This window comes from Ammospiza caudacuta, chromosome 8, assembly GCF_027887145.1.
Source record: "Ammospiza caudacuta isolate bAmmCau1 chromosome 8, bAmmCau1.pri, whole genome shotgun sequence".
Classification (NCBI taxonomy): Eukaryota; Metazoa; Chordata; class Aves; order Passeriformes; family Passerellidae; genus Ammospiza; species Ammospiza caudacuta.
The window spans coordinates 32,707,424-32,719,577 of record NC_080600.1 but is presented as its reverse complement, the minus strand read 5'-3'; the positions used below and the strand labels follow the sequence as shown (position 1 = coordinate 32,719,577).

The following is a 12,154-nucleotide window of genomic DNA, read 5'->3' as shown; positions in this document are numbered from 1 at the left end:
AGGATGGGATGGGTATATGTCAAGAGCCATTGTTCCAGGTTTTTGGAAGGTACTTGCTTTCTGTAAGTATGAGCATTGTTTTAGGTAGAGGGGAGTTACTGTGAAGTGAGCACAAAACTAAGAACTAGTCAGATCTAAAAGTATCTTGCTCCTTTTTGTCCTGTTCTGTTTGGATGGGTGTAAAGCTTGTATTTGAGCACCAGAGGTGATGTGGTGTATGTCTGCTGGAAGACAGAATCTGTTTCTTACCCCATCTCATTTTTTTCTCTTTCCTGTCTTCCTCAGTACGTGTGGGACAGGATGCTGGGAGGATTCAAACACAAGAATTTTCGGACAAGAGAAGGGATTTGCCTCTGCCTTATTGCAACACTCAATGCGTAAGTCAGAGCCTTCTGCAAACCCGTGTTGTGTACATGAGCCTGCTCTGATTCGTAATGGTGCTTTTTGTTCTTTATTCCCAGATCTGGAGCTCAGAGTTTAACACTGAGTAAGATAGTGCCACATATATGTAACTTACTTGGAGATCCAAACAGCCAGGTGAGCTTTTGCTGTGAGTCACATCTAAAGGTTGTGCTGCTTGCCTTGTTGGTAAATGAGCTAATTGTGCTGCTGGTGGTGAGCTCTGAACAATGCTGTGCACACAGAACCCTTGGCTGGTTTTGGAGAGGTGTAATTTGAAGTATGTCCAAACCAGCATATCAGTTACTCCAAGGGTTTAGCAGAACAACATGAATCTGCAGGTGGGATGAGCAGAAGAGGGAAGCCTTTGTGGGAAGGGAACTCCTGTGCCTTGGAGGCTGCAGGGATCCCTGTGGGCTCAGTGCAGCACCCCTCACTTTGAGAGAGAAACCAGTCTGGGCAGGGAGGGCAGATGGGGCCAGTCAGACAGCCTGGCCATGTGCACTGCCACAGGTTGTACAGGCAGTTTCTGAATAGGGGGGAAGACAACCTTTAATCAGCAGTGCTACCCAATGAAAATACAAGTGGAATAAAATCTGTTACTCCTTAGTGCTTTTAGTCTTGTTTGGGATTAGATGCAAGTTAGATTTGGGGTTAGTGAGAAGAGGGAGGTGGAGAAGTAGTGTTCAAACTCGCTGTGTAATGTGGATTGGCAGTTTTTGGATAATGCTGTTGGTTGTTCTCCCACCCCGGGTGACACATCTGTGATCCAGGTCTGAGGAGGGTGTTCAGCTGGAAGGAGGTGTGGGGTGTCCAGCTGTAGAATGGGTTTGTGTTTGCTCTGGGGAGTTGGCCAGATTTCTGTGGCTGTCAGGGTCTCCCCTTGCTAAGAGGACTGAGAGTGAAGCAGCCTTCCCTTGCTGCTTGTGCCAGTGCAGGATGGTAAACTCATTACTCCAAGAAATTTAATGTTTAGGGTCCTCTGTAGTTCTGAGCTGGGACTAAGCAAGCTGTTACCCTCCAAGGAAATCCTGAGTTTATGGCTTAAGCACATAGGTGCCTTGGTGCTGCCATAGGTGAGCTGTTGAATTAACTGGAAAGTTGGTGAGGGCACTGAGACATTTTTCCATAGGTGAGCTGAATTGGAAAGTTGGTGAGGGCACTGAGACATTTTTCCTTTGTGCTGCCTCTTCCTTGTGCCTGCCACAGCTTCTTGTCCTGTATCCAGCTGCAGGGGGAAACCAGGCTGATCTCTTTCCCTTTCTCCTGGGTCTGGTCCCTCATCCCCAGATAGCCTGTGCCTGACTTGGTCAGACAGAAATGGCTGTGACAGCAGCTCTGGGTGGAACAGTGTCTGCCCTGGGCTAGGGCTGGTCCGGCGCTGCCCTGGAGCTGCTGCTGAGCGCTGCGAGACTCGCTGGGCTCGGTCACTGCTGCCCTCTCTCGGACAGAGGGGAGAAACAACTCCCGGTCAAGTCCAGTTTTTTTCTTTTGTTGTGGATGTGGAAGCTGTTCCACCAGAGCCCTTTTCAGAAATAGTGCTTTTGTTGCTTTCAGCTGATGAGATTGAGTTAACCCAATGTGCATCTGGTGTGACAACAATACTTAAACTCCTTCAAACATAAAATTACTAAAGCTTTATTATTGCTGTGGTTGACTAAACCAAGTATGATGGTAGGGGCTTCTTGCCTTGCCTCTTGAGATTTACAGTCCTGCAGCTGTGCCTCTGCTTAGCTGTGCACACAGGGCAATCCTTGCAGGTTACTGGGCTGGGGTCTGTGTACCCAAAACTGGGGGCACCAGAGGGTCCCCGCAGCCTGCTGTGCCCAGCAGCACTGGTGGCAAATGGGGCTGATGGGCAGCAGTGCTGAGTGAGGGCTGGCATGAGTGCAGGAGGGGTTTGGAGGCTGGCAGGGACCTGCTAAGCGGAGAACGAGTCAGGGTGTTAGGGTGGGTGTGAGTCAGGTGTTGGGGTTTTCTTTGGCCAGGAGGCAGGGTATGTGTGCCTGCCCTCTGACTCCCACCCACAGGCAATTCTGGCTTGTGTCTCAGGATATTCCTTGTCTAGTCCTGGGGTGTGTGTGGGGGTAGCTGCTGGGCCATCCTCTGAGAAGCAGAACTGCACAGTTGGTGTTTCTGTAGGCAGAGCACTTTGTTTACCTTCTCTGCCTGCTGTGTCTAGTGGAGGAAGGGTTTAAGTACAGAAAGGTGACACTTAATCAGATTTATGTCTCTTCTGTTGGCTGGAAGGAAGGATGTGCTCAGCAATTTCTTGCAAATCAGTTTGGAAAATATGCAAAATTCATGGTGACTCAGGTGATTGAATATTCCTCCCCGCCTCCCTGTTTTGTTATCAACATAGAAATGTAAGTTTTTAAGACAGCATTAAAAATCAGTTTATTTGATAATATCCCACTAATATAAGGTCTGTTTGTGTCTCTATCCTTTTTTCATCCAGTAAATATACCTGTTGTATACAATGGGAGGAGTTTGGCAAAGGCAGCCAAGCCCCTTTTGCATGAAACCTTTCATCTTACGCCTCCACTGCCTTTTCAATTCAATTACCTGCTGATACTGTTAACATGTGAAAGACAGGGTTGGAAGCTCCTTCATGAGCTGTGTGCTAATGTGTGTAGTGGCAGCTGTTGTTGCTGAGAAATAGACAAATTTAGTTCTCTAATGTAGGACTTATTAGGGATTTTATTAATTTAAATTGTAAAGATGGTTGATTTCTCTCATGTCTCACATCCAGGTTCGAGATGCAGCAATAAACAGCCTTGTGGAAATTTACAGACATGTTGGTGAACGTGTAAGGGCTGATCTCAGTAAAAAAGGATTACCCCAGTCTCGGTAAGCTGGGAATGTCCTTAGGTCTTCACTACTTTTGGGCTGCTTTTTATTCCCTTCCTTCCTTCTGAAGACTTCAGGAACCTCATGATTGAACCTTTTCCCAGGATCATTGTTTCATTTTTTATTTTTATTTTTAATCTGATAAACACTCAGATTTACTTAGTGATGATCAAGATTAAGGGAATTAATATTTTTCCTGTATGTTCTGCATATGCAGGGAGGAGACACTTCAGAGTACCTTTTGTTTATGCAGCTTAGGCTGTCATAAACAACAAAAACACACAAGCAAAATAATCCATTTTAATATTTTATTTAAGAAAAAAAAGCAGCTTCCCTTCCCTGCCCCCCAACCAAACCTCAAACAAAAAGCAACCAATCCTATGTCAAAACTAAAGCCATGTCCCTCTGCTTCTGCTGTTTGAGGTGCATTAGAAAGCTGCTCTGCATCTTGCCTCCAGTGCTCAGGGCAGAGCATGGTTAGCCCTGAGGATGGAGTAGATGGCAGCTTGCCAGTGCTCAGAGGGAAGAGGTGCTTTTGGAGTTGGGGCACATGCAGGTGGAGGCAGCACTGTTGTTGTTGCCTCTTGTTCTCCAGTGGAAACATCTGCTCCCACAATGTGCCTTAAAGTAATAAACTCACTGGGAAGGAATGATGAGATGTGATAAGAATCTTCTGCTCTGGTGGACCTGTGACATAAATGGGAAGGTGTCAGGGCCAGAGACAAATGTTGTGTCAAGTTGGTTTTTAGGGGTGTGTTTTGTGGTATTTCTGTAAATAATTAAGATAGAAAAAGTGGTGATGAACTGGAAATGCGTCTACAATTAGCCTTATCACATCTTCAGTAATGTAGTATTTTCAGTTATATCTCAGGTTTTCCTTTCCACTTTTGTGTGTTGATGGTTTTTTTTGAAGATATTAAAATAACTTCCTTGGCTTGACATTTTCTGCTGACATTTTTGACAGTGCTCCCAATGACCTGAGTGAAGCCAAATCTCTTCTATAAGATCATAAGATGTTAGAATTTGGCTACCCAGGGAAGTGGTGCAATCACCATCCCTGGAAGTGTTCAGAAGCCATGTGGATGTGGCATTTGAGGACATGGTTTAGTAGTAAACACGGTGGTGCTGGGTTAAAGGTTGAACTCGATGGCCTTAGAGGTCTTTTTCAGCCTTAGGGATTTTATGATTCTAATATTCCTAAAATTTAAATTTGGTTGTTAATTGTGTATTTCTTTACTTTTCAAACAGGTTGAATGTAATTTTTACAAAATTCGATGAGGTCCAAAAATCTGGAAACATGGTCCAGACTTCAGTTGGTGAGTAGAAGTATTCTCTGTTTGGTGCTTTTAGCAATTTTCAGTTGGTGAGGCATTCAAATGGATATACAGCAAGCATTCTGTTAGGGGAAGCAGGAATGGTGATTGTTCAGAAATATACACAGTGCCTTTGCAATAAATAAAATGGATGTTTAGTTTGTCTGCTGTCTTTTTGTAGTATCAGAAGGAGAAAGAAGCCTAAGTTTTGAGAAGAGAAGGTGGTGCTGTAACTGTCTTCTTGTCCTCTAGAGTTACATTAGGGAAATACATCTCCTGTTCTCAAGTCCATGTGCATGTAAATTGTTCATAAGGTGAATTAAATAGTAATTTCAGAGAAGAATTGCCTTTTCAGTTTAATGCCCTAAAAGGCATCGAGAGTGTACACAATAATGCATCAGTGTTCTGTTTAAAGCTCATGTTGTTTGTATTTTGCAGTTCCTAAGTGTTTGGGATTCCTCCCAAATCTGTCCCAAAGCAGGACACTGAATGTGCATATTTTGTGTGTTTAGGACTGATAGCCAGAGACCCTTAATCTGAGCCTTAATTCTGTCTGTCTTGTCTGAGACTAGTAGTAACAAGCTTACTGTAGTAACAAGTGTTTATTACTGTGTTTACAGATAAGCTTATCAGCTAGGAAATAATTTTAACAGGTATTAGAAATTGAATAAGTATTGTTTAACAGTAGATTTTTGTGAGAATCCTTGGTGAGGAAATGCATCTTTCTGCTGACAGTTGAGTAGAGCAGATGAAGAACCTGAGTTCAGCACTGTGTGTTCCTATCAAGCTCATACCCTCTGCAGGGCCAGGAGCAGGGGAGATGATGTCCCAGCCATTCCCACCATGCTCTTCAAAGTCAAGAGCAGAGAGGTGTTTCCTCTTTTAAATAGGAAAAAAACTTTTTCACTTCTGGGCACCATTCTTCTTCGCCATAACCATTTTACAACACAGTAAACTTCATCCCTGCAGAATCAATAAAATTAACTGATTTGAAAATCCTGAAGTTATCGTTTGGATTATTCAGAAATGTGATGTATTATCTTGTATGTTTGGGAATGATGAAGACCTAGTACAAGTTTCTTTGTGATGGAATGGGTTAAAATTACACTTTTGCATAACATGGGACTATTTTGTATGTCCAGGTGGATGAGCCTTACAGGGATAAAAAAGTGCAGTTGAGAAACAAATGTCCTTGTTCTTTTTTAACAGGTGGGAGGGGAAGTAAATATTTAATCCCTTAGCAAACTTGTTTAGGTTCCCAGCCTCCAGGTGATTTCTCTGAAACCCCTACTCAGACTGAAACAGATTTACTGCTGACTCAACTTCCTTGCTTTCTGCTTGGCTAGGCTAAGGTGGAATTTTTGTCTTGCTAGCAGTGGAATAGAATGAACTTTCAAAAAAAGAAAAAGCAATTCGATGCATCATTGTACTACGTAGATTGCTGTTGTTTGGTGTTTCTAGGAGGCAGACTTGTGATCTGAGATGTATTGCTACATCTGAAGCACTGGTGTGTATCAGATCTTCTGCTTCAAGGCTTAATTGAAATTTTTTTTTTTCTTTTATACCACTTTGTCACTGTTTCAGTGAAAGAGTTACCCTTTTTATGCAGTGAGGTCCTGAGATGTCATGATCCCCATCTTCTGACTCCATGGACAGGCTTTCAGTACCTCCCAACACAAGTACTCCTGTATTCTGCACTCTGTTTAACCTGATCTCCTGATGCCTCCCTGCTCTTGCTTTGTGCTGTGGCAGGATGCAATCTCTGGAGTCTGTGTGTGGAGTGGATTTATCCTCAGTAGAATCTCCTGTATGAACATTGAGACAGAAAGACAAAAGGTCTGGGGGGAAAAGGAGGCTGGAGTAGTGTTAAGGGTCAAAGAGAGCAAAGCTAGGATCTTCTATTGGTCTGCCAGAACCTTTTCATCTTCCCTAGAAATGAAAACGTTGTTCTATAAGTTCTATAGTTGAAGAATTAAAGTATTTCCCATTTTTGAAGTTAGCAATGATAACATTATTTGTTAACATTTTTTGTGTGTGTTTGAGGGGAGGGTTTGGTTTCCCTTAGTGCCATAGGTTTGTTTGTTTGTTGCTTCTCCTTGCCCTCCAAGCACAGCACAAATAGAGCATTACATGCTCGTCCTATCTTGTGTGTCAACAGCTCTGTGCAACTTTCAGTTTATCTGAGATTGTGTAAGCCAGCAAAAGGAGCCTTATCTTCACCCACAGTCACAAGTTTATTGTGGCCTGTGAGAGAAAGACAAGCTAAATTTGTCAGGTTTCTTGTGTCCCTGACGCTTTCTGAACAAAGGTGACACTTTCAGCAGTTGTCAGAGTCACCAGGGAGGATGGTGATAGATATTGCACATGCAAAAGATTTGCCTTTCTCAGGAAATAGTGGAAATAGCTCAGTGTTGTTAACCCTTTGAATCTGGCAGAGTGGTTGGGTGGGTGACTGTGTGAATGTGCTTCTCTTGTGGGTAACCGAGAGCAGGCTGTTGGCAGAAAGGTCACTCATAACTGAGCACCAGAGTTGTGCTAATCACAGCAAGACTGAAAGTGGTTGTCAAAACTCTCTTACCACAGAACACAGTGCTACTGGGCAGCTGAGACCGCAGTGTGGCTTCTGGAACAGTGCAAAACAGTAAAAACTGGTCTTTTGCCTCTGAGACTGCTATTTGGGATAACAGTTTCCTCTGCCAGGTCACTGAGGATCCAAGTAAAAGGAAGGAATTGCAGCAGCACTCTCTGTATGTCAGCAGTACTTTGAAGATTAGTGAGTTTCTCTAACTTGTTAAAGTTTTCATATCTAGTGGTTTCCAAGACACAAACAAACAGGAATCTTACACAGACTACTAGAAAAGTTGCTTAAAATAATAGGACATTCTCTTAACCCACAGAAGAAATCTAATGAGTCAACTCTAATCACACTGAATTTCAAGTCTGAAAATAATTCATGTTTTGTTTTGGCTTATCTTTCTATACTATAGTCCTTTAGTGCTTGTTTGAGTTTATCTTGAATTGTTAGATTGTTTTTTTTGGCTAGGCTTTGTTTTTTTCATTTAGTACAATAATCAAATGCATAGTGGGGTGGGGGAGGTTTGCATAGTAATCTGAGGTGTTTCATTAAGTTGGAGGAGGTTTTGGCATGCCCAAGTATGCTGCTTGTTGCTAGGCTACCAGCAGCCCTTACAGCTAGAATAAGAAGTTAAAATCCATGCTGGATTTCTTGATGATTCTCAGTGCATCTCTGTTTTGTTATTTGGCATATAATTAGTCAGCCTCTTGAAGCAAAAATTATAGTTTTTCCCCCTTTGGGCTTTCAGCAAGCTAATTATTTTCTGTGTAACTGCTTTTGCTAATTATGCAGATGCCTTATTCCCCTGGGACAAATACATTTTCAGCATGAAAGAGCCAGTAATTGCCAGCTAGTCAGCTGCTGTCGTTGAGTGGCATTGTGTGATGATCTTCAGTTGGATGTGATACAGAGAGCGGCTATTGGACAGAGACTCCAAGAAATTCATGGGTTTTCTTGGTATTGTCTGGAAGGGCCTTTACAGAAACTGTACAGATTTTCCATAGATTTGAGTTGACTTTGAATCAGATCTGGACTCCAGAAGACGTTATAATCAAGTTTCAGGGAAGATTAAGAATAAAATAAATTATTTTCTGAAAAACACAGGCTGATAGGAACCAATGACCCAAACCAAAGTTTTTAGCAACCAAAATGTTTCAGTGTGGTTTTTATGCTTTTCATCATTGTGATTATCCTAATATGATGCAAACCTTCATTTTTTTTATGTAAGTCACACAATTTTTGTGAGATGCATTTATATTTGTGCTGGAGGGGATATTGTGGTGGTGTTCCTGTGGCAAAGGAAGGCATTGAACTTTCTTGTTGATGTTGAATTTTGATTCAGAAGAGCAAGATTTAGGGACAGTGGAGGTGGTAGTGGTCTTGGGCTGGAAGGAAATCAAAGCAGGATCTTAAAGCCGGAATTCTGGAGCTGAGATCTCTCCCACGGGTACTTGTGGAGTAAGGTGAGGGGAGGATGCAATTTTGGTAGCTGACTGCATGAGTGTGTGTTCTAAGAGTAAGCAAGTTAATTAAAACAGTGCTGAAATAAAAGACGTGGTAATTTCAGTTACTGAAAACTTATGAAGAGGGAGCAATGCTATTTTTCAGTAGAACTACTTCTATATTTGGGAGGGTGTATAAGACAAATATGCTATTTACTAAATGAATTCTGTTTGTGAAGTTGTGAAATTGGAGTTAAATAGATGAAAAGTGGAGCTATTTTAGATTCCTGTTTTTTGCTGGTAATAAAGCTGAGTCATTGGAAACTATTTTCATATTTATTATATGAAGGAAAACCACCCACATTTGCCAAGTGGTGCCATGCATCTGAGGGTGGAATATTGTTTGTTTGTCAACACAAATCCAGGCAGCAGAATTGCAGATGGGAAGGAGTAACAATTGTCCAGGATAACAGTAAATGCTGCACTGTGCGTTTTTGCATTCATACCTTCTTGTGCAATTAAATTGCCATTATGGCTTGCTCTCTATTAATACAGTTCTCACGTTGGAATACAAAGTGAAACAGAAGATTGGTTTCATTGACTCGGCATTTTCAGGCATGAAAAAAGCAAATAAATGCTTCTTCACCTGTGTGGGCCAAGAGAGAGCAGTAATGTGTGAGTGATATTTGAATGAACACCATTAATTGATAGTTCATCCTTGTGGAAGGTATAAATGGACAAGAGGAGCTCTGCTCCCTTTCTGACAGCTCTGTAAATAAGCATATTGCTGAAATCCTCTCATGCAGAAGGGGAGGGGAGTGAGCAGGCAGGCACAGGGGGGCACATGGAGCTCAGCTCATGCTGAACTGGCTTTTATTTTGGAGGAGAGCTGGCACTCGCCTGCTAGGTCACACAGCAAAGGGGTGTAGGAGGCTGGCGAGTTTGCTGGCGATTAAGTTGCTGAGAAACATGTACTGAGAGACGGCTGCTCCCCAGCACAGAGCCTTCTCCAGCAGCTCCCCAGCACTGCAGAGAAGAGAATAATGACTACCGGGAAAGGTAGGTGCTAATGAATGTGCCACACGGGTGGATGTGTTTGTTTGCTCGTGGCTGAGTTTTGACTGCTCGGTTTCTTTTTAACGGTGTGTGGAGACTGAAGCAATATTGCGGTAAAAGTGGAACTTAAAATAAATAGTCTGCAAGCATCTGTAGCCTGGTGTCATCAAGCTCAGTTTAAGATTATATAAAATATGATAAATGGTCTGTTTGATGGGGTGAAGAAGAAGAGTGTGTGCATAAGTAAGGGACCAGAACAGGCTGAGAGAGGTGAAGGACATGAATTTTCAGAAACCCTGCTGGTCTGTCTTGTTTTTGAGTGATCACTGAGACTTCCATTTCTTAACTGTTTCCTTCTGCAGCACCAGTTGGGAAGGCTATTTAAATTGGTTATGAGTACTTTTGAATTAGCATTGAATCATAGTTCCAAGAATGTACCAAATAGAGATATCACTTTTTTTAAACCTGTATTTTTGTATTTCAACTGCGTTTCTGTAACAGGATGTCTGTGGTAGTCGGTGAGACTGGATTGGGACTTGGTGAAATGAAAAGGCAGAGGAGCTCTGTATCTGTTCACCTGTGAAGAATTAATTTAAAGGAGGGAAGCATATATTGTATGTATTTTTGGTATATAAGAACCCTGTGCTTTTCATCTGAGCTTTCAGAGGAGATGATTTCTGTTAGCCATCTTTGTAAAAGCTGCATTTTCTTCCCCTTTTTCTCTCGATTCAGTGTACCTGTTGTCTTTTTGAAATCCTTCCTACACTGTGGATGTAGTAGACTAATTTTAGGGAGTCTGAGGTGGTCAGTATCCAAATTTTATAGACCTTGGGTTTGTATTGATATTTACTATCTCAAGGTGTGAGTTAATTGGCAGGTTTTTTGTAACAGAACATGGAAATCTCCTGGGCAAATTGAATGCTGTGGAACGAATACTGCATGCTACAGTATGTGCCATTAATGTGGACAGATCTTTATTTTATGCTTTTGGAACACTGTTTTCCAAGGCAATTACTGCATGTATTTTCAGAGGAAGCAGTAGATACATATATGTGGTGTTCCTTGTTCACCATCAGTAAATGCCTCCCAATGCCAGGAAATTAATACAGAAACCTGTCTGGGCTGGTTCTTTTCCTCATGAACTGCATCACCTGTACTATCTACAGATGAGATACCTTTGCACTCTGGCTCCTCCTGTCTCTCAGAAGAGGAGCTGAGATTAATCCATGATTTTTCCAAAGTTGGAATTGTGTTAAATAATTAATGTACTTCATTGCTTATTGCAGAAAGCAAGCATGTATTTGTTGTTGCCAATGAAGTGTGATGATTTCATCATGCTGGGAACTTCTCAGCTTTAAAAGATCATCTGGTGGAATGAAGAGCCTGGGGCAGTGGTCTAGCTGATCTTATCAGTTGGGAAATGTCTGACCTCCAGGTCACTGCTGGTTGTCTGAACTGTAGTAGCAGCAAATGTCAGAAGAAAAGTACGTGTGTAAGTTGTTAGTGTATTGTGAATTCTGGATTGAATCCAAAGTACCTTGATCCCAGATTTCCTTGCAGAGAAGACCAGAGTTCCTTTGGTTGTTTCATCACTTCCCTTAAACCTGTTGGTTTTATATGAACACACAAATGCTGTTTTGGCAAAGCTTTGGTGTAGTTAAGCAGAACCACTTTACTACCAGCATCACTAACAGACATGCATAAATACAGGTTGAAGGAGTGGGCTGTTAAAGGATGAGATGCTGCTGTTTAGTGTGGGCTTCATGAGTAGAAGATTAATGTGCACCATTCCATTATTACTGATGGAAGTTAAATGCATGAATGTCCTGCACATCTGGAGATGAATTTCTTCATGCAGGGCCTGTTCTTTTCTTCCCCCTTGGTAAAGTACCATGTGTATCTGAGCAAACTCAGTGGCTGCCTCAGGAAACACATGCAACTTAGAACCATGGCAAGTATGAATTTATTTGCTGTGTTCATAAAGAATTAGAATGAAAAAATCCTAAACCCTTCCCTCCCAAGGAAACTGCAGTAACATCTGGAACAGCTGTGGAGGTGATCACAGTTCAGGAATGCTTAGTAGTTTGCTGATTTCTCTGCTATGATCTTTTCTTTCAAATTCTTTCACCTGTTTTGGTGTCAGGTTGGTTTCACCTCTAAAACAAAGCCTTAAATTTGCAGTGGTCATTAAAGTCTTTGCACCAGTTTAGTGGTGTTTTCCTGTGCTGTTTTTCCCAGCTGGCTCTCCTTTGTAGTTGTTCTGTCAGAAAGAGCTTGCAGTCAAAGCTGGAGCAATATTAACTTCAGTGACATTTTTACATGAAAGGACTAACTAAATCTTATGGTTTTGATCACTTAGCTTTGTTTATGGTACACAGAATCTTCCAGGGGCAAGTTCATCAGTAGGATGGTTCATACACATGCTTGTGCACACACATATTGGTCACTGTCAACACAGCAGTGATTTTAAGTCAAGCTTTTAATTCTCAGCAGTTCTCTGAGAGATGGGAGTACAGGCT

At 42.0% G+C, this 12,154-nt stretch overlaps 1 protein-coding gene across 1 annotated transcript in view; it reads left to right on the top strand.

Annotated features, from left to right (window-relative positions):
* Positions 1–12,154, top strand: part of CLASP1 (cytoplasmic linker associated protein 1) — a 167,964-nt gene that overhangs the window by 46,117 nt on the left and 109,693 nt on the right. The window contains exons 5-8 of the mRNA XM_058809099.1: positions 286–377; positions 462–537; positions 3,152–3,249; positions 4,498–4,565. Coding sequence (XP_058665082.1) covers positions 286–377; positions 462–537; positions 3,152–3,249; positions 4,498–4,565 — 334 coding nt within the window. The remainder of the gene's footprint in view (positions 1–285; positions 378–461; positions 538–3,151; positions 3,250–4,497; positions 4,566–12,154) is intronic.